The sequence below is a fragment of the Balearica regulorum genome, chromosome 1, assembly GCF_011004875.1.
Source record: "Balearica regulorum gibbericeps isolate bBalReg1 chromosome 1, bBalReg1.pri, whole genome shotgun sequence".
Classification (NCBI taxonomy): Eukaryota; Metazoa; Chordata; class Aves; order Gruiformes; family Gruidae; genus Balearica; species Balearica regulorum.
The window spans coordinates 159,283,324-159,310,804 of NC_046184.1; the positions used below are offsets into that span (position 1 = coordinate 159,283,324).

The following is a 27,481-nucleotide window of genomic DNA, read 5'->3' on the forward strand; positions in this document are numbered from 1 at the left end:
GGGCTAAGTCTTGCTGAAAGAAGATACTTCAAGACTCAGGGGTCAATTGCTTTTGGAGACAAATTGACCTACAGGAATACACTTGTCTAATTTGGTTCTTGCAGCAGGGCAAGTCGACAGAAATATATAACCAAAAAACCAATTTAGATTCCAGTGAGCGGATATCAGAGGTCAAGTTTAAGGTTCCCATAAATTTACATACATACACTAAAAGATTAATAACTTTTCAAGCTACTAGGTTTCTTTGCTAAAAGCAAAGACTTATAGATAACATCTGAGAAAGAAACAACATATGTACTTATTCCACATGCTGTTGAATAGCAACCAAGCAGCCAGCTCATTGCTTGTCGCTGTGGCTAGCCCTGCAGTATTTCATACTGTTTGGTCATACTCAGGGACTGCAAGTAGCATTATTGCTGGCTTAGCTCCTAGAAGAAAGCATGTTCAGATCTCACAATCATTAATTTTGAAACTGATTTTATGTGCCAGTTCAAATATTACGGTTTTAATTAACTGGTCCTACTACTATTAGTGTATGGAGACCTGTATCCAGCCATATAGTTATTATATAGTTTGCAATGAGACCTCCTGAACATGTTTATCTGTTCTAAATCTAATGCTTTTCTCCTAGACAGATTTTTATATGTTCACACATCAGTATTGTTTCCTACTCATAATTAGAAATTTCCTTTACAAAATAGCAGCAAAATGGACCAGTCTTAAAATACAAAAATACACTTTAGAATACAAAATTATTTTAGATGCACGCAAGCCCTGAAACTGGCATTAGCCATCCAAGAAATCTACAAAACTTAAGTCCTGAATTTACTTCGGGCACATCATGAAAGTTTCACTCTCAGCCAATACTATCCTTGAAAGATGCAATATTTTTAATCTTCAAGTCGTGTTTTTTTAAATTCAGTCACAGCAAAAATAACATTTCCATTTGAGTAATTTACCATGGATGAATATGAAAAAATAAATTCATATATTTCACTGTAAATTATCAGAAATCTGACCACTGTACCACTGATAAACATACAACATTATCTGTTTATTTTGTGTACGTTCAAAATACTTTTAAAACCTGAAAAACTTCTTACTTTGTTTCCTCTCACTACTTCAAAGATCAATAGACATTTACAAATGAATGATTTCTCAACAAATATAGAAATCCCGGCCGGCACTGCCTTCAGAAAATTTGCATGGCAGTTAAAGGCACACCCTTTTGTTTGGAGTTATTTTCAAACACATTATTGGTCAGAAGGAATAACGTGTATTAATCTTTTTAGATCTCTTTTCTTAGAACACATAGATTTGGGATGATCTCTACATTTTTCTTTTCAAGTCGTGAACTTATATTTTGTAAAAGCATGTATAAAAACACATCACGTGGGAAATGCACTGTCCTGCGCCTTTCAATCCGCAAAGGCCCAAAAGTGGAAAACCCACAAAATCCAAACATGAGGAGGAGAACGGTTTTACTGCGGGACCCCACTTTTTTGTAAACAGTAATATGTTCTTTATTTCTTAAGTGAGTAAGAAACTGTATCTCCTCACAGCCATTAAGTAAAGAGATCCTAGAAATTGGGCTACATTTCTGGCTAAAATAAGCAACTTTTTAAATGAAAGGTGTTCAAAATTCTAGATGAGTAAGCCTGAGACAAGCTCACTCCACTGAAGTTCTGGATGTATCCAAAGTAGAAAGACTACGTTATTCACACAACGTAGCATAATTTTTATGATGCAGCAAGTTTAGACCCCACAAATCAGTATTATTTGTATACTCAAAGGCTCCTGGTTATCTCAGCTGTAGAAAGGAAGCGTTGGTGAGTTTACCTGTATAGTCCTCTGAGTGCCATCAATGGTGACAGACAATAAGGGTGAAGCCAGGTTCCACTCGCTGGTCACGTTTAGTTTCATCCCATCAACTTCCACCTGTTGTGACACCAAACAAGGCTGTTACTATGAAGACAGACAGAAAACTGATCTCAAGTTCATTACTGCATACAAAGCAGCAACCATTTTAAAACAGATGGCTCCCAAACAACCTGTCATGTTTACTGCTTCTGCCATAAAAGACAGGGTCCAACAACAGAGTCTTCCAGCTATCTCTGGGGAGAGGTGAAGGACCTGTGAACAGCTGCCTCTGAGTAGCAAGGTTTCAAGTGATTTCCAGCAAGTAACAAACAGCCATCCAACTTTTAAACCTATCTGGACATGCTACATTTACTGCAATTAGACAAGTAATGCATATAAATTCCAGTGACACCTTGCAACCCACACAACAGGGCTTGCATATAATATTCTCTCCAAGGACCAAGGAAGAACTTTTCCTATGCTTCTAATGAAGGGTTTTGCATTGTTATCTTAATTAATATGAGTCAGTAATTAATTCTTCGGTGCTTTGCATCCAAGTCCTGAAAAACTTTGTAAATTCTGTCATGTTTTCTTCCAATATACAGCTGATCAGAGGAATACAATTTCTGACTTGAATGCCAATATGGTTATCCAGATTTTTAAAAAATTTAATAATCATCCTATGATTTTTATACAAGAATATTTCTATGCGAAGAGCAAAAATCCTGAGTTCTGAAAAAACTGTAGATACACACAGAGTAGCTATAATGACACTTTGTTATTCTTCCACTGTATAATACTGTCTAAAAACACATATCACATTCAACACTGCTAGAGCCTCAGAAGAAGAGCTGAAAAAATATTGCTATACAAGGAACAATATAATTACTGATTAATTTTGTGGCATGTTTTGAACACTCATCATGCTAGTCAAGGTACATAAATATGATTTCAGTTATATATTTTACTATAAAGAGAAGAAAAATCACGGTTGGCTGATTTCGTTCCTCTCTCAAAATCTTCGAAATATTTTCAATCAGTAAGTTACAGACAATATTGATAATGACACAAATACCACATATATTCTCAGTAACGTAGAAGAAAATTACTACATTTAGAATAAAAGCTGAGCCCATATTTTGCAAAATAAAACTTATAAAGCTTGCTCTTTTAGATCTCAGACTAATCATTATTTCATCTCATAATAAGAGCAGGCAACCGTAATCTTAGTGTAACTTAAAAGAAATCCATAACAGACAAGTGCAGAGGAGCAATATGAAATTTGGTAATTTTATTTCAGTTAAGAAGAAAAACTCTGGCTTAAAAAACTTCTAATTTTATAGACCTTAGTTTAGAACACAAAACCTGTCTTTTAGTGATATGATCTACCCAATTTCTATGGGCTTTAACTATAAATAAAGTTACACGTAAAGAACATGAAGAAAAACAAGTCATTTATAATGATTCACCAATAGGCCAGATTAGCTGGCATGCTTCAGGTACTTTACACTGCTCCAGTGATGCAAACCAGCCATAAACCTGGCTTGAGTTAAACCAGACCTGCAGCTGGTTTGCATTGCCAGAGCGCTGCAAAGCAGCTGGAACACGCCAGTGAACTTAGCCCGGTCTCAGCAAACCTGAATCAGCAAATACTGTCTTTATTGAGAACAGCAGAAACATCTGAAAAAGACTTTTCAAATGGAGAAAAGCAAATATGTCTCATCTCTCTTTGATCAGCAATTGAACTTTGGTAAAGCAGTTATTTAAAAAGCTGTCTGTCACTATCGCTGTAACCAAAGAAATACTGTCTATGCTGGAGCCTAGGTCTGAAAACATCATTTACCATATTTCTCCAGGGAAGGAAGAGAGATGGTATGAAAGCATACCAGGCTACTGGCCACCAAAAAAAGTTCAACTGTACACTGTGCTTGTTGCACTGCAGGATTTACACACAGCCTTGTGGAAAATCTGTAGCCAATATCTATAATCCTAGTGAAGGGTGCCCCAGTGGCACGATGCAAGTTGATACCTCTGCAACAAACTCAATTTCATCATTAGCTCTTTTGTCACTGTACAGATGAACAAAAGAAAAGTAAACTAAGTGTGTCACAGCAGGAAATGACCTGTTTAAAATCCCCCACGAGGGTCTATAGAAGTCCAGCCATCACTGATTCCAGATTACATTAGTATCAAAAAATTTCTGGTGGAAACCACCCTGAAAGGAGAGACACAAGCAGTCAGATGGTAGGTCTAAACAAATCACAGCACTCTAGGAACACTATGGCTGTTTATGCGCAATAGAAAAACCAGCAGACAATATATTACCTCTTCTATGTCCTCCCTGTTCAAGAAAGAATAAAGGGATGGGGGGCGGGGGGGGAGAAGTGTTATTTGAACTAATGCATACCCCACTAAACTGCAGCAGTCTTCTCACAGAACAGAGCTACAGGCTCCTAGCTGCTTTCACCTGGGAGCTCACCACAGCATATGCAATTGGGGAAGATGATGTGAAGCCAAGAGGATCACAAGGAAGTTGGCTGTCTCTGCTCCAGTGGGTAGGCTGATAAAACCAGGAGGGTCAAGCCATCAAAGAAAATGAACAAGGACCGAGGGTGAGAGATGTACCATGTAGTGAGCATATTACTATCACTACAAATGAGGGGAAAGCAGAGGGAGGGGGAAAAAAGATGAAAAAAAAAACCCAAAAAACCTACCCCACAGATGTGGGTCAAAATCAAACCAGTGCTTTACATAATAGAGCAAATCTTCCTTCTGCAGCTCAGCAGCCAACAGCCAAGCAAGGTTAGTTGGTGGAGGTAGGGGAATAGATAAGATGTTTGAAGACCTTGTCAGAAGTTTGCATTTGTTTTCATTCCTCCTCTAGCAATGGATACGACAATAGAACCTAACAAATACTGTAATAAAACCAGGACCTTTTTGCTTTAGCCTTGGGGAGAGTGGGGATGGGGGTGAAGGGGGACACAGGGAAGACTAATGAAGAGTTACATTGACTATTTCCTGGTTTATTTTGTTTCTGTGCTCATAAGACAGCCAGGAATGAATCACCACTCAATGAATACTAACACTTGAACTGTAGGGAGGAGATCCAGTCAAATCACTCATGCAGTGGACCACATTGTGCTTTACACCACTGTTACATAGTCTAGCTTTATTCTCAACTACTCAATTCCAAGTGTGGGCACGCGTGTGTATGCATGCATATGCGCATCGTGCTGTGTGCACAGTGGAATTACTCTATATGTTTGTAACTATGGTTGGTTGAACCATTATAGTAACTATGGTTGTTTGAACCATTGCTACACTATATCAATGTGGCATGGTGGCAGTGGAAATTTTTTTTTTTTTTAAAATAGGTTTGTTTGTCCCTGTGTAAGGGCATAAAAGGTAAAAGCAGCCATGGTCCTCCTTTAGAATTATTTCCAATTCAAAAGCTATTGTAAATGAGGTCTCAGAAAGAAGAATGACAAGTCCAAGACACGATGCTAGAAAAAGGTCAACAGCTTACTCTACTGTCATAACTTTGCAGACTTTTGCTGGCATGCACCTGAACTACACAAGTAGCAGCCCCTTCACCTCTTGTGGACTGAGTTCCTGATGTTCAGCATGATAGGTACCAGCTAACCAATAGTGCAAAGAGCTGCAAAGCATAATCTGCATTCAGTTTCCTTAAGAGAACATAATTTGGCATTCTATATGCATGTCAGGCAATTAGAGGAGGCAGCACAAGCCTGAGTGTTATAGCCCTGTTAATTTACTAATGCAGAGTCTCGCATACATCTGGCACATGTCATTTCTTTTCTCCTGGAAATCAAGGTGGTTTTCCAGGAGACTGGAGGGCAGCTCCAGCAGTTGTTTCCTGCCTGATGCTTCAAAACATTATGCCTGAAGTTCCTCATGCCAGCCTTGAGTCTGACTAACTCTAGTCTGCTGACTTAATCCCATGGTTCCAATTTTGCCTCCCAGCACAGTATTTAACTCGACTTTAACTTGATGCTTTTGGTTTAACTCCTGGCCCTAACTATCAGGTTATGCCACCCCAACCCTGATTCCTTACACCCCTTAATTCTACCTCTCGCTATAGCAGAAGTAATGGCTTTCCCTAGTCGATCAGATCAACCACATGAAAAGTCATCCTCTGCAGACTTGCCTTGCTGAAATCTTTCTCTGACCAAGACAGCTGCCCATGAAGATGTTACCTTTCAGGAAAACAAACGTTACTATTCACAGGAGATTTATGAATATTCAGTGTCATAGACTCCAATCCCTTCATTTGGCATTAATTTAGCTGTAAATCTAAGGCACATCCAATGGGCAGCAAGACCTCTACAAACTGAAACCTTAAAATCATTCTGCAAGGAAGCAACAATGGTAGCAAGCATTGCTGTTGTAAACATGAAGTAGCATACATGTTTGAGGACTTTCCTCAAGCCTACACAAAGTAAAGATGCCCCTTTATCTGGGAAAAGTAACTGTCTTGGGCAGAAGCCTCTTCACCTCCATTACTGCTAAACACCACCACCCATGTCAAAATAGCAAGGAGATTATTTTAATTTTCATGAGTCAGGTAAAGGATAAATATTGCTTCTTATGCAGAAGAGGGAGCAGGCAGAGGACTCATAGCATGGTGTGGCAACAGAAGATCCAGCTGTAGGCTGCAGTATTCAGTAACAGTTAGTCTGCAGTGATCTGACTGAGGCAAATCGAGTTGGACAAAGCCGCTGCTTTTGGTTCCCAAACAGTTTTCACAAAATTCCTGAAATTCTCATCTAATCTACTATCCAGCTAATGGAGAAGCCCATGGAATTGAAAAGGCAAGTGAAAGTTGTGCTGTGCCACAGCTATTGTCCCTTACCTTTTGCAGTCCCATGTAACCTTAGGAATGACAGCAAAGTCTTTATGGGTTTGACGAAACTAAGGCTTCCTTTAGAAGCCTGATGCATAAAACCCCAGACATTTTGTAAAATATTTTGCTAGTCCTCAATGTAAAAAACCTCTTTCCCAGTCAAAAGGAGAGCTCAAACACTATCTTGCATCTCTCTGTATATTCCCAAAGCTAATAACCACAACACACTTTCTTATCATGAAAATTACCATCCACCTGGAGGCTGTAAGGACTTGTGGTCATTTGCAGAGCTGTCCTGGCAATTATTATGTCTTCCTATACCATTTTCTCCAACTCCCTCACATTGTCTTTAAGTACCTTCAATAAAATGGGAGTCATATCTGCCACGTTAGGAAATATTATTAACCAAATAGTACTTCACATGTTGTCATTCATAAATGCAAAGAAACTCATAAAGATTTTCCATGTGGGCAGTTCTTATCACTTAAGCTCCTCCTTCTTCTATATGCTTCCTCTCCTCTTCTTTGGACTGTTATTTGTCAGTGCCAGAGGGTCTGATCACCCATAAAGCATTTGACATTTTTCAGGGTCATGTCCTGGAAGAGGTGACAGAGCATACTCTGGTCAAGTCTGCAGATGGCACAAAACTGGGGCTAACAGTTAACACGCTCTAGGGCAGGGCTGCCATCCAGGGAGGCCTAGGCAGGCAAGAGGAAGGGAAACTGTGAAATTCAAGACAAATTGTTAAGTCCAGCAGGTGAGAAGAAGAGCCCATGGCAATGATGCAGGATGGGACCTGACTGGCTGGGGAACTCTGTGGAGAAGAACTTGGAGATGTGGGCAGACATGTCAGCTGGACATGGAGTCAGCAGCATGCCCTGGCAGCAAAGGTGGCTAACAACATCCTGTGCTCTGTTAACAAATGTATAATCTGCTGACAGAGAGAAGTGATTAGCCCCCTCTACTCAAAACTCAGACCACGTCTAGGTACTGTGTCCACAAGAAAGACATTAACTTTGTTTAATTATACAAAGTTCCCATTAGCCCACTCCTCTTGCCTGTCTAGGTCCCACTGGGTGGCAGCATTGCCTTTGACTGTATTGAGCAGCTTCCCCGATTCTATGCCTTCTGTAAATTTTATGACCATGCACTCACTCCCATTGCCTCCTCCAGGTCATTGATAAGGTTGGTGAACAGGACTGGTCACAATACAGACCCTTGCAGACCCTTGGTGACTCTGAGTAGAGTAACAACCCGTTAACCATGATCCACTGAGCCTGACCACTCAGCTTGCCTTTTATCCATCTGATTGTGTGAGATGGTGTCAAAAGACTTGTTAAAGTCAAGGTAAATGGCATTCACTGCTCTCCTCTGGTCTGCAAATCCTGTTAATTTTTCACAGAAGGCTGTCAGGTTGATCACCCCTCAGTAAATTCATGATGACTGTTCCCTATCACCTTTATGTGCCCAGAAACGTGCTCCAAGAGGACTCACTTTATGAACTTCCCAGGGATTGGAGTGAAGCTGACCCTGTTCCATGGTGTTTGTTTTTGGCCTTTTCTGAAGACTGGTGCAACATTTGCTTTTCTCTAATAATGAGGGACCTCCTTCAACCTTCATGACCTTTCAAAGCTATAGAGTGCAGTCTTGCTACCACATCAGTCAGCTCTATTGGCACTCTCGGATGCAGTCTCTCTGGTCCCATGGATTTTCCATGCTCCCCCAATCGCTGACTGGATCTGCATTTGCCTCCTTCTTGAACTCTGTCACTAATAACAGAGGCCTGGGAGACGGTGCTGGTGAAGACTGAAGCAAAGAAGTCATTAGGTGTCTCAGGCTTATGTGTGTCTGCTGTTTCCAAACCACTTGTGATCCCTTTGTTGAGGCAGCTTTTTCTTAGTAATGCAGTGGTAGAAGCTCCTCTTGCTGCTCCTAACATTCCTTGCAACTGTCCTGGTAAGCTTCGGCTTTCCTAACACCATCCCCTTCACGTCCAGGCAACTTTTCTAAATTCTTCCTTTGTATCCTATCCCTGCTTCCACCTCCCAAATCCTGCCTTTTTGCGTTGGAGCTCTGCCATTATACCTGTTCTTAACGGAGCTGTTTTCCTGATAAAGGTGCTTATTCTCCTGAGTATTCTTGCACTTAGAGGATGCTGTCCTTAAAGACCTACCAGCTTTTCTAAGCTCTTTGGCTCTTCAGAGCTGTCTCCCATGGAACTCTTCCTACCTGCTAAATAAAGAAAGAATAAGCTGAAGTCTGCTAGCCTAAAGTCAAGAGTCTGTACCCTGCTAATCTTGTTTCTTGCTCCCTGGATGCCAAGCATTTATTTCATGTTTGCCACAGCCAATGCCATCATTGACCATCATGTCTTCGACCAGTTCTTCCTTGAGAGTGAATAGTAGATCCAGCTGTGTCAACACCAGTTCACCCATCCAGGATCAGTATCAACCACTTATTCTAAACACCTTTCAGAAACCTTCATCCTTGGATCCCACCATGTTGCCCTTCCAGAAGATGTCAGGGTCCCCTGTGAGGACCACGTTCTGTGACACAGAGATTTCCTCCAGTTCTTAAAAGAAGTCTTAGCCTACTTCCTCATCTAGATCAGGGTGGTCTGCAACATGGTCCCACCATGCTATTTTAATATTTTTAGTTGATCAAGTCAGTAGCCTTCACCTACCTGAGTGATTTCATAATCTGGATACTTGGTTTTCAGCTTCTCTGTAGGCACAGAATGATTTGCTCTCCCAAAACAAATATATAAACATAGATGGCCTTCCAATTACTCTGGTGAAAGATCCTTCTGGCCACCAAGTGCTCACAGTCATCTTTCTGCTTCTTAAGCTCTGCCCAGTCACGTTTGCACACAACATACATGCTGGTGCTAGTCCTTGTGCTACTGTGGTGCATACACACACAAGCATGTATCTGAAGATTAACATCCACGCCAGCAACATGCATCAGTCCCTTTGCCACCATCACCACCCTGGCCTGCAGACAATGCTGCCACTAAAACCCCAATTCTACATGCATAGGTCATACAGGCTTTTTCAGGGAAATGCACGTTGATGCCACTTTTCAAGATGACTGGTCTTATGTCAATGAAAAAAGAATCAAAGCTGAAAATGCCATAAAAAGGGAGACGACTTCCTTTTTTTTCCCCCCATAGATAACTATTTTTTGTGCTTTCTTTTGAGAATGCCACTTGAGGAAACTTGGTAGATGGATGCTTCCTTTAGCACACTAAAATGTCTTAAAAGTTTTGCTTATCACAATCAGCAACAGTCCAAAAACCTGCAAGATTAGCCATCAAAAAAGTGCATGTAACAGTAAATAGGTCAGAGACCCTGTGGCCAACAGTGCAGTGTATCAACAAACTCATAAAAACATCATAAAGAGAAGTTTCTTTAAGCCCACAATGGTGGCTTTCAAATGAAACCCAAATTCACTGATGCAGCAATTTCTTTGATTCAAATTAACTAGTTGTTCTAGCTTGCATTTTCAGCTCGTAGTTATTGACCATATATTCACATCAGATTAACAGACTGACCTTTTTTCTTCTTTTCTTCAAGTGACTGTAAGGTTAGCTTTTTGGACTTTTGAAGTGGTTGGCCAGATGCTTTCAAAAGGAAGTTAAAATAAGCGAGTTTCAATCTCATTAAAAAGGCCTTTTTTTTTTCTAAAACAAACTTTCCTTTTGTTCATATCAGCACTCACTTTTAAAAAAGACCCCAAGAGAGAGTTCCAGTCTATAGATCACTTGTCCTGAAGAAAGCTCTGTTAACTATTTATAGATCATGTCCTTTTGTACCAAACTAGATCAAGCAATTTATTCAGTGCATGACTGCAGGAGAGAAATTCATTTGCTCCAAATGTCATCAAGGCAGCCTTTTACCTGCTATGAACAAGACCAGAAGATCTGAATTGCTGGGCTTTTACTTCAAATGCACATTTTGACATTGTGTGGGGTGCCATCATTTCTTTCAAGTTTTCAAAGTATTAAGCGTGTTCATAGAATGGGCAGTCCTTAATCACAAGAGCAGCAACTAGCCCATAACCACTAAAATAAAGCAAACACACGTACACACATTCAAATTATCTCTCTTCTTTAAAGTAGCACATATAGATACAAATTACCACTAGCTGCTTTGGTGTATCTCCTTTTAGAATGGGAGTATGCCAGCCCAGATACAAAGGAGAAGAGCACACAACAGACATCAGCTCCTCAGCTTAACAACAGCAGAATCAAAAGACAAGAGAGAAGCGATGGCCTTGATCACCTCTCATCAGCAAGGCCTTCCTTCGAGCATTCACCAGGGAAGTGATCCTCTCTGTAAAACCTAGCAGAGAGGCTGTACACAGCAAAAACACTCCACTGTGGCAAATGCTTTGTTTTATTAGCTCAGCTTGCTTTGTGGAATCATTACTCAGATGGCATTTCGTATTTGTAACCTGCTTAAGCCCACTAAGGTTAAAAAAAAAAAGTTAAAAATAAGAAGAAAATAAGTCAGCTATTAAAAATCATTGACATTTGCTGCCAACAGCTTCAGACACAAAAAAGCACAGCTGGTTTGGGGAATATGGGTGACTATTGTTATAGGACCAGTGTGGAACAGAAGAAGAAAGAAGATGCCTTGCCTTCCTTTTCCAGTTGCTCTACTGAGACAAACTCCCTGTATCTGCCTAGCTAAATACACTCTAGCTTGGCCACAAGTATTGCTCCTAGATGGCAGGAAAACGGTGCAGGTGTTCAAACAGTATTGCTCCCATCATGCGCATTCAGGGCACTTCCGAAGTTGCTCCGCACTCCAACTTCCCTTGGCCAACAGGATAATGCGTTGAGGATATTCTTGTTTTCTGTCTTGAAAAGGGGTCTACAATAGAGACCAATGACAGAACCTGGGTCATTAAGAGCGTTATGCTGGGAGTTAAAAATACATTGGTAAAATAAAGAATGACAAGGTAGATACTGCTGTTTTAGTAGCTTTTGACTCATGATTCGTGTCTATATACTGAAATCACAAGCAAGCCTGATTCCTAAATGACTTTCAGCTGTGGAGTCTCCAGTCTTTCCCTTTGGAGGCACACAGGGATCCCAAGCCCTCTCCCTCCTGATGGTAGAAATTCTCAAAGAGTAGTATGACATTATCATACCAAAGTGCCACTATAAAACATGATAGCCTAAAACTTATACTACTGTTTTTGACAAAGAACACATTTCGGAATAGTTTGGGGTTTTTTTAAGCATTCATCTAATACATATATTCATTTAGTGAAAGTTATGCAATAAGGACACACAAGCTAAGAACAGATTTATTTTTTTTTAAACCACCATATCACCAGAAGCTGGATCTCAAGCTTAGAGTCAAGAATTAATGAATTCTCACACTGCCAATGTGCTGCTGACAAGTCATACATAACTCTCAAGTCTCTAATTTTTGTTTTCTTAACTGGGGGAGAGAGGTGGAATTAACATTGGCTATCAAGGAATTCCCAGTACCACTACCCATATATCTATCTGGAAAATATCAGAGAATATAAATTAGGAAAATTATTTTTAGAAGAATTTTTTTTGTAAGGCAACAAGCAAATCAACATATGCACACACATCCCCAACATTTTTAAAAAAAAGTGTTAGTCTCTACTGGTCTCCTTTCTAAAGTCAAGAATTATGCATTAGGTAGACTTCCACATCTGCTCTAAACAAAGCATACCACAGCAATTTGAAGAGCATTTGAAATCATGAGGACCATATCCATCAACTGAGAAGTGTTTTATTTCACACACCATTTACAACTTGATACAGAGATCCAACAAAATCAGCAGGCTCCAAAATGGCTAATGAGAAAGAAAAGCATCACTTTATTATATTTGAAAGTTGTACTCTACCTCGGCCTAGTTATGTAGGGCAGATGCCCACACTGGACAGAGTCTGCCGCTGATTTCAATTCCTTTTCCCACTACACTACCATGGCAGCAAGGCTATCTTCTCTTCAAAGTAGTAAACAGCTAGAATAAGCAACAGTTTTAAAAAAAAAAAAAGTCTTTGATTTGACATTGTGTAGTGACAAGAAGAACGTACAGTGGGCAACTGGGTATGGATTTCATCCAGCAGTTCCAACCTGCTGCTCTCAGCTGTCACAACAGGATATAGGTCAGTACTAGTCCTTTGGATATCCCAGCCCAAGGTTATTCACCACTTAAACTAAAAGCTTTACATGCAAAATATCTGCTGTTGCGTATCTTCCCCAAACCGCCCCAGATGCTTCAGGACAGTAAGCGCATCATTGAATGAAACTTGATTCTTTTTAAAGCCAAAGCTATTTTGATATAATCTGTGATTCAATGTATGCCCTTCAATCAAGCAGATGAAGGGAACACTTCTATATGCTGCATCAATCCACTGGATTGGGGGGGCAGAAAAAAGGTAACAGTTAGACTAGTTATATGCTTTCCCAAATATAAGAAAAATAGTAGTTGTAGGAAACCTTTTCTTTCTTACAGCCAGAAGATTTTAAAAAGCTACTTTTTTTTTTTAAATAAAAATAAACACTGGGGAAGAGGAGACTAGATGCAATAAAAAAATACCTGTAAACCTATTCCCATTGTTTGGTTTGTTTCCAAGTTTAATAACTTTAAAATCAAAGCAAGTGTTTTAACTGATAACTTCTGACCAGCTTCTTGAAAGTAAGAGCATCACCAGATGCTCACCAAATGCCTTGCACCATTCCCTGCTCCACCACCACACACTTGATGCATCTCTCTTGGGCATGTTTGACCAGCACCAAGACAACAATAACAATTTTTATCAAAACACACCAGACATCTTGCAGGGGAAAGAAAGAACTATAAAGAATTATCAGGAGTAATAGTAGGCATATTCCCTCTTTAGAAACCCCTCCTCTAGGCTTTTAAAAATAAGCCCAGAAAAGGGAGTAAGAATGTCACTGCTCCAGAGGTGTCAGTGATAAATAGAAAAGGGAAGAACACAGGCCAGTGCATGAGGGATAAGGATGCAAAGCTGACACAGCAGGGAGAAGGTGAGATATCAGAAGAGTCGTAAGCCACTTGCACAAAAGAGGAAATGCTAAAAAGTTTTGAAGCGTTTCCGTAAGTGGAACAAATCAAGTCATGTTGCAATGTAAAAAAGATGTTTACATCTAATGCTACTTACCTTAGCAGTTAATGGGATTGCATTGTTTATGTTAAACCAATTACCATGAATTCACTCAAAAGGCGTAAAAGTACTGTTTGTGAATAGACATCTCTTCGAATTCAGTATTTCCTCATGGTTCCAGCTACTTACATTTAAATAAGTGATAGTGGCTTGCTACTGATTTTTACCAGGGTAAACTCAAATTCACCGTGCTAATAGAACCAGTTAAATAAGAAACAATATTTCCTTCAAAAACACCATATAAATTAAATTTGAGTTCTTTTTTATGTTTTGGGTTGCACAATGCTAATTACATTTTTAGCACATAAAAGTTGATATGGAAACTGTTCCACAAGTTGTTTGGAACATTCAGTTTTCCAATGTACGTAAACGTAGGGGAAAAGTAAAGTGCACGCCCTGAAATAATTTGGCATTAGAGACAGATTACCCACATCCTTTAGCATTAAACAAAGATAATTTCCTCAACAGAGAAACCTCATGAAATGATTATGATACTGTAACTACAAAATTGCAGTCAGCACCTGCTAAACAACCTCTTTATTTTAATCACCTATAAATATTCAGACTTCGGGCAAATCAAAAATATACATCTTTATAACAGTTGTCAACAAGAACAGAATAAGGTTTATACTGTCCTAAATAAAACATGCAATCGCCACATGTTAAGATGTATATTTACTACAACACAGTAAAATTCTGGAGATATGAATTAGATATCAATTAGATGCCAGATCAGAAGAAAATGCACAGAGAACAGAAAACAATCACGAGATCTGCTTCTCAGGCAGCAACGAATGGGGCATCCTGACACCACAGTTTCGACTGCCTTCGCTGGTTTAAAAACCACAGGGAACGTACAGGCTTCTTTTTTGCAGGTTTTGCCACAAAAGGCTTATCTTTCAGGGAATCATATCATGGAGCTATCTCTAAACACATTCTGGGATCATTCAGAAACTCCATAAATATTTCTTTGTAGACCTGCTGCAGATATGGGTACGGCCTGGCGCAAGACTTACACCCTCTCCCCCGGATTTTCGTGGGCCAGCAAGAGCTCACCGGATGCCACCAGAACCATGACGCTTTCCAAGGCACGGGCCCCTCTCTTGGGGCGAACCCATAACCACAGCAGGTCTCCTAGGATGCACGGAGCCTCTGGGCCAGTCACAACAGGGTGCTTTTCCCAGTCATTCCCAGTTAGACTCACTTCAGCCTCCAGCAGAGTCAACTGTTGGGATCCCCCTGTCACACCAGAAATAGAGATGGGTTCCACCCCTTCATAGCTGGATGGCATTAAAGTACACTGTGCACCGGTGTACACCAGAGCCTTGTACTCCTGTGGGTCCGATGTACCAGGCCATCAGATCCACACAGTGCAGTAAACCCGATTGTCCCTTCACCACCACTATTTCACTCTCAAGCTATGTTCAGTCCATGTTTTGCCCGTTACCTCTTCCAATTACTATCCTTATCTCGATTTTCTCATGCCCCACGTTGGGCACCAAAAAAGACTGTGGTGGGTTGACCCTGGCTGGGGGCCAGGTGCCCACCAGAGCCGCTCTATCACTCCCCTCCTTCACTAGACAGGGGAGAGAAGGTATAATGAAACGCTTGTGGGTTGAGATGACAGGGAGAGATCACTCACTTATTATCATCACAAGCAAAACAGACTGAACTTAGAGAAAAATTCACCTAATTTATTATCAAGCAAAACAGAGTAGAGCAATGAGAAATAAAATCAAATCTTAAAACACCTCCCCCCACCACTCCCTTCTTCCCGGGCTCAACTTCACTCCCCATTTCCCACCCTCCTCCCCCCCAGCGGCACAGGAGGACAAGGAATGGGGGTTACGGTCAGTTCATCACACGTTGTCTCTGCTGCTCCTTCCTCCTCAGGGGGAGGAGGACTCACACTCTGCCCCCGCTCCAGCATGGGGTCCCTCCCAGGGGACACAGTCCTCCCACCAACTTCTTCAACGTGAGTCCTTCCCATGGGCTGCAGTTCTTCACCAACCGCTCCAGCGTGGGTCCCTTCCACAGGGTGCAGTCCTTCAGGAACAGACTGCTCCAGCGTGGGTCCCCCACGGGGTCACAAGTCCTGCCAGCAAACCTGCTCTGGCGTGGGCTCCTCTCTCCATGGGGCCACAGGTCCTGCCAGGAGCTTGCTCCAGCACGGGCTTTCCACAGGGCCACAGCCTCCTTCAGGTGCCTCCACCTGCGCCGGCGTGGGGTCCTCCACAGGCTTCAGGTGGAATCTCTACACCCCCTCATCCTCCCTCCATGGGCTGCAGGGGGACAGCCTGCTTCACCATGGTCTTCACCACAGGCTGCGGGGGGATCTCTGCTCCGGTGCCTGGAGCCACCTCCTGCCCCTCCTTCTGCACTGACCTGGGTGTCTGCAGATGTTCTTACATCTTCTCACTCCTCTCTCTGGCTGAAAAAACCTCTCCCTAGGTTGTGGTTTTTCCTTCTTAAATATGATACCCCAGAGGCACTACCACTGTCACTGATGGGCTCAGCCTTGGCCAGCAACGGGTCCTTCTTGGAGCCGGCTGGCATTGGCTCTGTCAGACACAGGGGAAGCTTCTAGCAGCTTCTCACAGAAGCCACCCCTGTAGACCCCCCCCCGGTACCAAAACCTTGCCACACAAACCGAATACAGTGAGTAATTATTAACCTAATTTTTCTATCATCTTTTTCTAAACACCTAGAAAACAGAATCTTTCAGTCTAATAGCCATCACTTCATATTCTCCAATGTAGCCACAAAACATCAGGGAAATTACAAAGATGGCAAAATGCGGGAAGTTTACCTGTGGATCATATCACTTCCAAATTCAAAGCCCTGCCAGTCCACAGAGATACTAACATTTTCCTGCTTTTTCTAATACTAAACAGGGGTCCAATTCCTCAACCCAGTAAACCTGGCTGGAAAACATCCTCCACAGCATACGGGGACCCTCGTACCCTCATTGTATAGAGATTCCACCATCCCAGTCATTTAAAACAGTCCCCACACCAGAGCACAGAGATGCTCCCGCCAGGGATCAAAGAATAGGCAAATCTCCATAAGAGAAGTTCCTTCTCTTAAGAGACAGGAGAAAAGCTCAATGCAAGGAATGCAATGCTCCTGAACTAATTCTGTTCCATTTTCACAATAAACTCTCTGCCAGGGCCATCCCTGCTCTTAAAGCAATAAACCAGTCCAAATCACTCAACCAGATATTACAAAGACAGTATGTACGCATGGTGTAGAAACAATTAGAGTTTACCTCCAGTGATGTGCTATAGGGGAGCAATCAGCTGATCATCTTAATTTTTTTTTAAAGGTGTCTCACTAAGAAGCAAGATTTAATGTTGACATTATACTAGAAAGAAGTAGTTGGAAGCATCACAGAAACTGGAAGGTACAAGACAAAAAAGCACATTAAAGATTTTTCTCTGTACAAGATTTAATTCAGAACAAACATACGAGAAAAATGTAACTGCACAAGGCATTCTTTGGAGAACCAGGGCTTTCAGCAAGTTGCACCTAAAATCCAAAGAATCAATGCAGCTCACGTGGGAAATTCAGGAGACGGTCAATGAAACAAAGCAAAGCCAAAGCAAAAATGTTAAGACTTCCCTAATATTTTTAAAGAGCTTAAGAGCAGTTCTATGCAAGAGTATCAACAGGAAGTATAATACAGTACTAGTGCAAAAGTAGGTAAAATGAAAAATGAAGAAGCAGTGTTTAAAAGCTGAACATTAAAAAAAAATGCACAAGCAAGTTAGAAACATTGGGGAAACACCCCAGGAAACTTAAAATAAAATGCCAAACAAAAAAATTAGTTTGGGATTCAGTAGAAAGCCACAATAGCTAGTACAACCCCAGGTCAAAAAGGCAAGGGACATGATGTCAGAGCAGGGAAATCACAGTCCTTGTCTATACAGGGGCCCCACCTAGGAAACCATGTTAACAAAGCTAACTTCACACATTAAAAATCAAACATATCCTAAGTGGTAGGGAGAGGACTATGAAGAGCCTGGTACAATTGTGTGTCCATACTTCAAGGCCTCATTATTCAATTGGTGGTGACAAATCGAGGACAGTACAGAAAGAGCAACAATGACTGAAGGTGTGCTTGAATATACTGTTATGAAACCCAGAAAAAAGTTGAAAGGGTCAGCATTCAAAGTATCAGCAACAGACCTACATAATAGCACACCATCACACTTGCTTCCCTCTAGACACCACCATGTCGAATGCTTTCACTTACGGATAGACTTTGGCGAACAGAAGACAGGCAGGAATAAACACAACCATTTGAAAATCTCCGACATAATCATCATGGCTCTTGACTGCTGTGAATAATGGGACAGAATTAAGGAGAAAAACAAGGACGAGTCAGGAAGAATCTTTCAAGCCAACGAACAAGAAACTTCCCTTGGGAACAAATGCCACCTCCGCCTCAGTGGCCAAGGCTTGCCCTGCTAGCTGTGGGATAAAGACCCAAGAGAGAAGGTAGCACTGTACCTTCAAGATTTCCCTCCACTGTCTTTCCCAAGCACAAAGACACAGATGTTTTACAGCACAACTGCTCCTATGAGAGGGAGTGGGATGACCCTCAGATCCACGAGCCAGGGTTTGGGCTCTATTACCCTCTGCACCAGGTGGGATGCAGCAAAGGACAACCAGGAAACACAGCAACACCCCAGTCTTGATTCTTCCTGAAGGGCTCCTCGTAACAGAGCTGTGCATCAGCGGTTTCAGAAGACAGCCTTTCCTGAACCCTACAACATTAACAGCAGCATTTAGCATGCTTAAAAACAGATGCAATTTTACCCTAACAATAATTTCAGCTTATCCTGTATCTTAGGAACTTTCAGAGTAAGCTGCAGAACTTCCTGTCACATGTTATCAGCTGTACCAAGTAATGAGCTGTGTCTATAAACACTCTTTTAGGCAAGCTGGTTAACCTAGTGCTGCATGTACCAAGGGTCAGCAGATGTGAATGGAAGATTTGGCTGGCTTCGAATATTTAAAATAAAATTGTTATGCGGATCTAAACAATTTTGAATGATGCTAGTGTGGTATTTTAACTTCCAAAAAAATCCAATAAGCTTTTGTGAACACCATTGATAGAACAGCACACGATGCTACAAGAGCTATTAGGAAGCAACTTCTTGGAAATGAATGATAGCACAAATCACGGACAAGTCCTAGTTTTCATATGGCCATTAAATACATGTCATTTTCAACTTGCCACTACTTGCACCTCCCGTAACAATTATTCTCAATTTCTTTTCATCTGTCCCATAAAAAATGATTGCTTCTGCTTTACTTAATCCTCCACTTACATCAACCCTATTGTTCGCTTCCTTCCCTTTCATCTTCTCCACATTAATTCCCCACATTGCTTTTGATCTAGCTGTTTGTTTCCTTTTGTCCCCCTACAGATTCTTCCTGATGAAGAATTTACAGCCATAATGTTCATCTGACATGCACGGTGATATTTTATTGATTCGCTACTCTATTAGTTTTGTATAATGAATAGCATTACACAAAACACAAGATGGGTTGCTTATGCCTATATCTTGGATCTTAAAAATCAATTTAACTGAACTTGAAAAATGCTCCATTTTATTGGTAAATATTCATATTTAATTGTAATTGGAGCAGCATATGCAAGGAGCAGCCAGAGAAAACAAACATTTCCTCCTCACAGTCCAAAGAATTCCTCCTTGCCATAGTGGCAAGCCAAGTAAATAGAATAATTGCAATTTTCACTGCTGCTAAATAAGAAATATAAAACCTCTCTAGGAACTGTTCTGTGTGGCTGTAATAAATGCCCATAGAAACAAGCTAACCTGCATTATTTATCCCCCTGCAGAAAGGATGGTCCTTTTAGAACTGGAAAGACTGCAAGAAGTAGAGCAGCTGATTTTAGCTCATATAAACCGTAAGTTATATTTAAATATATGCTGTATTTAACTTTTAAGAAAAAATGGTATTTAGTTCAGGCAATTCTTAAAACTTAATGCTGAACAAGTACAGGTTTTATGTTGATAAATTAACAGCAATACACAAGTATATAAACCCCTGAAAAATTATTTTACTTACCATACCATACTTTACTTACTGCAAGATCATATAACCTAAACTAGATTTTGTGTTTACTCAGTTGTGTCAAAACCAGTCACTGGATAAAATCCCTGAGCAGTCCCAGAAGTAGAAACCAAGTACAAGTACCAACCCTCTACACAGTTTTACTGGCAAAAAAAAACCCCAAACATTAAGCGCCTGAAGTCTTTCACATACATTAAAGGTTAATCCTGGGTTTTGATGAAGGGAATTAAAGATCACCATACCACCTGCATACAACACTGAGTTCTTCTACAGACCTAGGCTGGTTCTTCAATATGCACAGTGACTCACGTGTTATGTTTACCCTCACACAGTCACATTAAGACTAGGGCAAAACCAGACAGGTTTAGGGAACTAAGTTCAACCATCCTGCCTCTCTGCCCTGCTCCGACTACTGGCTGGGGACAGTCAAATGCTCCTTTAAGGAAAACTGAAAAATACTTCACTAAGGGAAAAAGATCCAAAATACAGGTTTTAGGTCTCCTCACTTTTTCTTTTACCTGCTGGGGTTATTGTTATGAAAACAGAGCCTTTGCATTTGGCCATACCCGCCACCTCTCCTAATCCACAAATTAAACTCTCCCCAAACAGGAGCATGAACACTCGATGACTGCCTGGGCAAGACGACGACTTGACAAGGGCACCATTTGGTCTGGGCAACAGCCGTGCTGTGGGCAGTGTTTCCAAACCTCGGGCTCGCTGTTTTGTGGGCATCCGGACAGAAAAGCTTTGGGGAAGGAGTGGAGAAGAGCGTAACTATGTAATGCGTAAATTGAAACAATGTCTGTTGTCCTTAAAGTCTATAGATGGTAGAATGGAAAACTTAAGTATCCCTGAGCTTATTAATTTATATTATAAACAATAAGTAACAGGAACAATCCTTCAGCAGAGACAACCAAAGTTGACCAAAAAAGCCTATTTTTTCTGCTCTCGAGAAAGCTCGGGAAACAAATCTTTTCAGTCTAACTATCTACAGCAACTTTCAAAGCAATCATACTCATTACTGCCAGCTATGAATACTGACACACATATACACCTTTGGCAGTTCACAGGTGAAGTACCTAGGAAAGGTCAAAATACCTAGAACAATTAACAAGACCAGCTGTCAAAGCCCTAAACACATAATGAAATGCTAAAATTCTAACAATGAATCTTTTATAGCTACAAAATGATGACACAATAAAGCAAAACGGATACATTTTATGTATTGATTTTCTCATCGGTCCTGAAAATTTTTTGGCATGTTCCTGAATAATAATTCTATGAAAACTGAATTCAGACAGGCTCATTCTGCAACAGCAGACGCCATGAGCTAAAGCACCCATCGTTCTGGTTTACTGTTAACTTCTGTTCTCCACAATGAACAATCTCTGCTTCTTCCACAGAGGTAGCTTAAAATCTGAGATTTCTTAAATAGTTAAGGGACCCCTCTATTTTGCATCACAGCACCTATTGACTACAAAAATAATCAAAGCTTGTTAACATACACATAAAGTATAATTACCTGGCTGTGCACTGATCTTCACTGTGGGGAGTTTCCTTGTTATAACCACAACAAAGGTGGTGTCTAATGATAGCAACGGCAAGTAGGACCGGGAAAAATGAATATTCAGAATTATACGATTAATGAAAAGAAACTCTCAAAATCCCTGGCGTTTGACAAACTTGCTATCCAAGAAGCTGCCAGTTATAAGCATTAAGTTTACAGGTCTTCTGTTTGTTAATAATTGCAACATTTGATCATTTTGTAGCTTTGCACATCTCGATAGGAATCTAATATTATCCTGCCCATTGTTCGGGTTGAATTAGCTTTGATGCCATTAAGAGTGAGGCCGTGGGCACTGATATTTTCTGATAGAAAGGATTTCAGCCACTTCACAATGGAAACTTTTCATACGTTTTTCCTCTGTGCAGCCAGATAAAGTAAAACAAAGAGGGATCTCTCTTTTCAGATTCTCCAATTCTTTCAAGATATCAAGCCACTACACTACTTACTACTTAGGAAAAAAACCCACAATATAGATACATTAGTATTACATTTCATATCAAATATGTGCCAATTTTTTCTTCACACATTTTGTTTCCAGACAAAAGACAGCAGAACTGTCTTATAAGTGATAAAAACTGAATATACTTTCAATACAGACACATATTCTGTATCTGTACTCTTGCTGAAGGCATTAGTTCAGTTAATAAAGCTCGAACTTGCAAAATCCTCCTTACCATTATGTTATGTAGAAAGGAGCCTTACGTCTTCAGAAGCAGAGAAATACTGAATAAAGTAGCTCAACTAGGCTGAAAATAGAGGTTTGAAGTACTTTGCTCACCTAGTTAGTTAACCTAGTTGTGAATTAGGAGAATGACAAGATGGAGCCATATCAATAGGAGCACTGGTTTAACTGCTTTTACTTCATCTGTTGCCGGGACTTTGACATGTGAGGAAATGGGGACTATTTGGAAATAATCAATCCTTTTGTCATTCCAAATTCTGTACGTCAAACCACACACCTATTTATTGATTGTTTTTTCCTTAAGTGCATCCTGCTTTATTACAGCCCTAAAAATGAAATCTAGGTTTTATTTAGTTTGCTCAGTTCAACCAAATGCAGCTGAACTGAGACTTGCAACAACAAGTGTCTGCTGGGACATAAACTGTAGTAAGTTAGTTCCACTTTAAGTTTAGGCAGTAGTAGCTTCAGGAGAAAATATTTGTGGGTCTTACGAATTGTTGTCAGAATCACAGCAATTACCGGCATAGCAAAAAAAGACAGTGCCCCTACTGTCAAAGAGTAAATTTTTACTCCATTTCCTAGATCTCCTATTAGAAATAAAATAGATTTATTTTGACAGTAAATGCTTTAACAGTAACTTTCACAGTCTGCCAGCCCTCCGTGCCCCTGGAAACAAAGCACTCACTCTCTTGTGAAGCTTCCAAAGGCTCAAGATTTTCCTGAAAGTGGCCACAACATGGTTCCACTCCCCTTAATCCAGCTTCTCAGTGCAGAGTCCGCTTGCCTGGGAGATCTGCCTGCTTCTGGTGTGAGTAGTTCACAGACAAAGACCTCTCCATGAGAAGGTACCATTTGTCCTTTCTTGAAAGGGCATGACTGTGCCATTTACATAGATGCTGCTGCTGTGTTATCGATCACATCAAGAGCGTACTTTTCCTCAAAAAAAGCTTCTGAGACTTGATAATGACAGTGTGGTATCCTTTAACCCAAACCAGGCACAGCTCCCCTTCTGATCCAGCATGAACCATGCTCTCTGCATAGGGCTGATGACAAAAAGAATCTCCAATAAACTCGCTACTAAGAAAGCTGGAAGAGGAAAAGGAGGAGTTTTCAACTTTCACTTACTCTGACAGAACCTATTTCTTCCTGTTCCCTGCACTCATGGAGCCCAGAGTAGGGGTGTTGAGTGTGATGTGCTCTTCACACTGAACAGGGTCTCTGCTTTTACACATGCAGAGTGATGTATGGATGCTGACATAAGGCAGACAGACACTGGCCACCAGAAGAGCTCTTTCAGCAATGAGAATGGATCTCATCTTTGGCATGGAGACAGCAAAGTACACTACCCACAAGCAATTTAAAATATTATAACGGACTTTCTTTTCACTGTCACTCAGGAATCTGGGGAGAATTGAAAAGAGATGGTATCTGAGGCATGCTTTAACTAATGTAGTCATTGTACATACTTTTAAATATGGAATTGTACAGTTCCTACAAGACCTTGCATGTTAAAGCACTTTGGGTAAAAAAAAAACAAAACAAAAACAAAAACAAAAAAACCCAAAAAACCAACCAAAAAAAATAAACCACCCACACCCAAACCAAAACAGTTTGTTTCTGTGGAGAGAAACGATGGACAGGCTTTTCCTACAAGATGAGCACGCTTCTTATCCATAAAGTAACAAGTGCCAGACAATCAGCAGTTCCTCAGTGAGAAGAGAAAGATTTTGGTGTCATTAGAATCATTTTAGCAATCAGCAACCAATGACCAATTAAAGGAACATTGAAATACTTTCTCATGCAATTAAAACCACTCATCATCTATTTAGATAACAAAATTATAAAGCTGCACGTACCATGAAGTTTCAGTAAAGCCACAAGTTTTAGAGCTTTCCATGATCCTAATAAGCCATTTCATGGCGTCAGATCTGATATCTAAACTGCCAATAGCCCACATCTATAAAAGCCTCATTTGCTGTCATGCAACATAATGCAGAATGATTTAATAAAACCATACTATAACCCTTAAATTTACAGAAACAAAACAAAAACCTCAAGCCCAGAACAATAAAAAATTGTATCTTATCCCTAGTCTTGCAAAAATCACTTCTTCCAAAGTAAGACATACTCCAGTCACCACTACTAGTCCAACAAATACTGCTTAGCCTTAGATGCACGCAATCAAAGTGGATATTATCCCTACTATTTTACATACAGGTGCCTTACACTGGAACAAGGAGGAAAAACATCCTAGTCTTCCACAGCAGACTGCGCTAATGATGAAGTTTCCATAGAAGTTAAAGCATAGCATGCAACTCAGGGCAGAATTCCTACAGCACTGAAGCTGAAGGTTATCTAAACCCAAGAGATTGTTTACACAAAACTATTTCCTTAGAAAGACCAAAAGGTGCAACCAGGGAAAGAAGAAAAGAATGCAAAAAAAAAAAAAAATCACAGCTCTCCCTGATCGAGAGATTGAAGATACTATGATGCTAAGAGAGTAATAATGCTATGCTTTTTTAGTAATGTGCTAGTATATGATTAAATAGGATGCATAAATTTATAGACGTGTGCACTTAAACACATATACCAAAAACTTAAAAATACAACTGTGAATATCCACGTAAAAATCATGCAAGAAGCATCAATGTACAATATTGGCACAAACAGAATGATCTCTGGCATTCCTTTCTTGCAAATCACATATCTTTATCATCAGCAAAAAATTATATGACTTAACATTTAAAAGAAACCAGACAGTTCCATCATGCCCTAATGATCACCGCATTAAGAAAACCATTCATTAAAAGAGTCCTTGTCTACATAACTCATTTTACTCCTTCAAATCAAACGGTGCAAGCCTAGATGGCTACTTGTATAGGTAAAGACCACCAACAGATGTGCACCATAAAGCCATATCCAAGCTATATCTAGAACTCTCCTCCTGTGTTTTTGCTTCAGCAGAAAATAATTAATACCCTCTTCATAAATAACAGTTACTTGAAAAGCATCATAATGGATAGGCCTTAACTTTGTATTTACAAAGTCCCTAAACTTGGGAATAGACATTTTATCTTCATTAATTGTCCCTTTAATTGTTTCCAAAAGGAAGCATACATCAGTTAAGCAAAAAAATAAAGACACATTCATTTAAACCAAACAAATATTTAAAGCCTTCAGTGGGAGAGGATAACAGATTAATACACGGTATCGGCATTACAGGAGTCATTCGAAGTATAAAGGGCAGCAAGATACCTGTTGGGGAAGATGACAAATAGGAATAAAGGCTGGCAAACTCAGCTGGAGATAAAGGGTACCTTACAGGTGGAAGGATCAGACATCTCTTTTTCCCAATGTTAATTAATCTTCTACGTGCTTTGCACAGACTGGTTTTTAATATCATTACTTAACAAGAAAAAGATTTAACATGGTAAGATATACTCAGAGATTATTCAAAGTCATGAAGCTAAATCTTATTGTTCCAAAAGTTACCTGTGCTTTTTATTTACTCTTCAGATATTTCTTAGGGATAAGACCAAATTGCAAAATTTGGATTGAGCTTTCTTCAGTACTGGTGCCAATGACGGGCACCACTATCACAGGTTCTGAGCTGGAGCGCTGTGTTCCAGCTCAAATGCAATGCAGGCTAGTGCCATTTTAAGAACAAAAAAAAGCCAAACACCACAATAGTTTAGGTGAAAAATCCACCAAACTGTCATGTGGATTGAAACAATTCTTGATTTAATATTTTAAAGAGATAATAAGGCCTAAATGAGAGAGAAAAATACAACATTATCAGATTTTGAAGAAATAATATAACATGTCAGCCCATGTTATTTTTCATTCTGATCTAGAGAAGATGAGTAACACGTGCTTTAAAATTCTAAGTACTAATATATGCTGGTAATTAGGAAAGCATACAACAGAGATAAAATAAAACCTAGAAGACCAAATGAGAATTTATAGCCCAAAGTAATTTCATCAGTTAATCACTCCAGCTAACTGTACCAGAAGTAAACTTGCTAAAAAGATAAAGTAATAGAGACCATTTAAAAATTCTAGCTGAGGAATAAAAGAAGAAAAAAAAAAAACACCCAGCACATATCCACAGAAAGCATTAGGCAGATCTAGTAAAGCAGATTAACAGTTCCAAATGACTGAAAAATGCCAGAGTTGTGTGTAACATCTAACATATTTCCTACTGCCATTTTCAAAATAATTTCCCACCTATTCTGGAAAGCATTACTAATGTTGAACTTTCTGGGGCACACCCTCAGCTATTGAAACAACTTCTGTTGGGAATGTGAATTGGTCAACAGATTCAAAAGATCCCACTCAGAAATGCTCTTAAAAGAATTTATTCTTAAGGCCATCTAGCACTTCGGTTGTTTCAAGCACATTTTTAGAAAGCAAACCCACATATTGTGAATTGGGATTTATGACATAAGTTACATAAACCAAGCAATGAGTATTCACACTCTGCAGGGTCAGACTGAGCAACTTTAAATCACCTTTGGTTCAGCTGGGATTGCAGATGTATCCAACATAATGTGCCAACATGATTTGATCTCTCCACGGACTTTGGCTGGGGAGACGGACAGACAGATTTATTGTGACTGGCAATGACCATCCCTTGGCCCTCTCCCCTCTGTTCCTCTTAACTCGCCTATTTCATAAAGTCTTCCTTTGCCAAGGCCAGAAAACAATCCATTAGCTGTGTAAGGGAGAGGTTCTATTTCTCTTTATCTTAAGAGTTGCTGCTATCTTGTTCTATTCTGGCTGGTTTTGTTCTTGGTCTGTTTAACTGTTAAACAAAGAAGGCCCAGGCTCTCAGTTTCCTGAGATTTGGCTATACTATCTATCTCTATCCTTCTATTCATTTATTACTGTTATCTAAATTGGTCTTCATTCTTGCTTATTGCCTATTAAGTGTTCAAGGCCAGACTGGACGGGGCTTTGAGCAACCTGATCTAGTGAAAGACGTCCCTGCCCATGGCAGGGGGGTTGGACCAGATGATCATTAAACATCCCTTGCGACCCAAACCAGTCTATGATTCTATTATGCTGATTGGCTATCACTGTAGCTTTCCTTTGAGAGAGTTTAGATGATAAAACTAAAAGATCCTAAATTACTCAAAAGTATGTTTGTTATAAATTAACAATATGCAAAGCTCACTAGCATTAAAATAAAGATGCCAGTTTAACCATATACGTTTTTCATTA

The 27,481-nt window shown here is 40.1% G+C and overlaps 1 protein-coding gene across 2 annotated transcripts in view; it reads right to left on the reverse strand.

Moving 5' to 3' along the window:
* Window positions 1-27,481, reverse strand: part of PCCA (propionyl-CoA carboxylase subunit alpha) — a 302,667-nt gene that overhangs the window by 72,293 nt on the left and 202,893 nt on the right. For both annotated transcript variants that reach the window (XR_012833141.1, XM_075740848.1), the window contains exon 20: window positions 1,840-1,938. Coding sequence is in view for 1 of the 2 variants with exons in the window: in XM_075740848.1 (XP_075596963.1) it covers window positions 1,840-1,938 (99 nt within the window). In the remaining variant the exon portion in view is untranslated. The remainder of the gene's footprint in view (window positions 1-1,839; window positions 1,939-27,481) is intronic.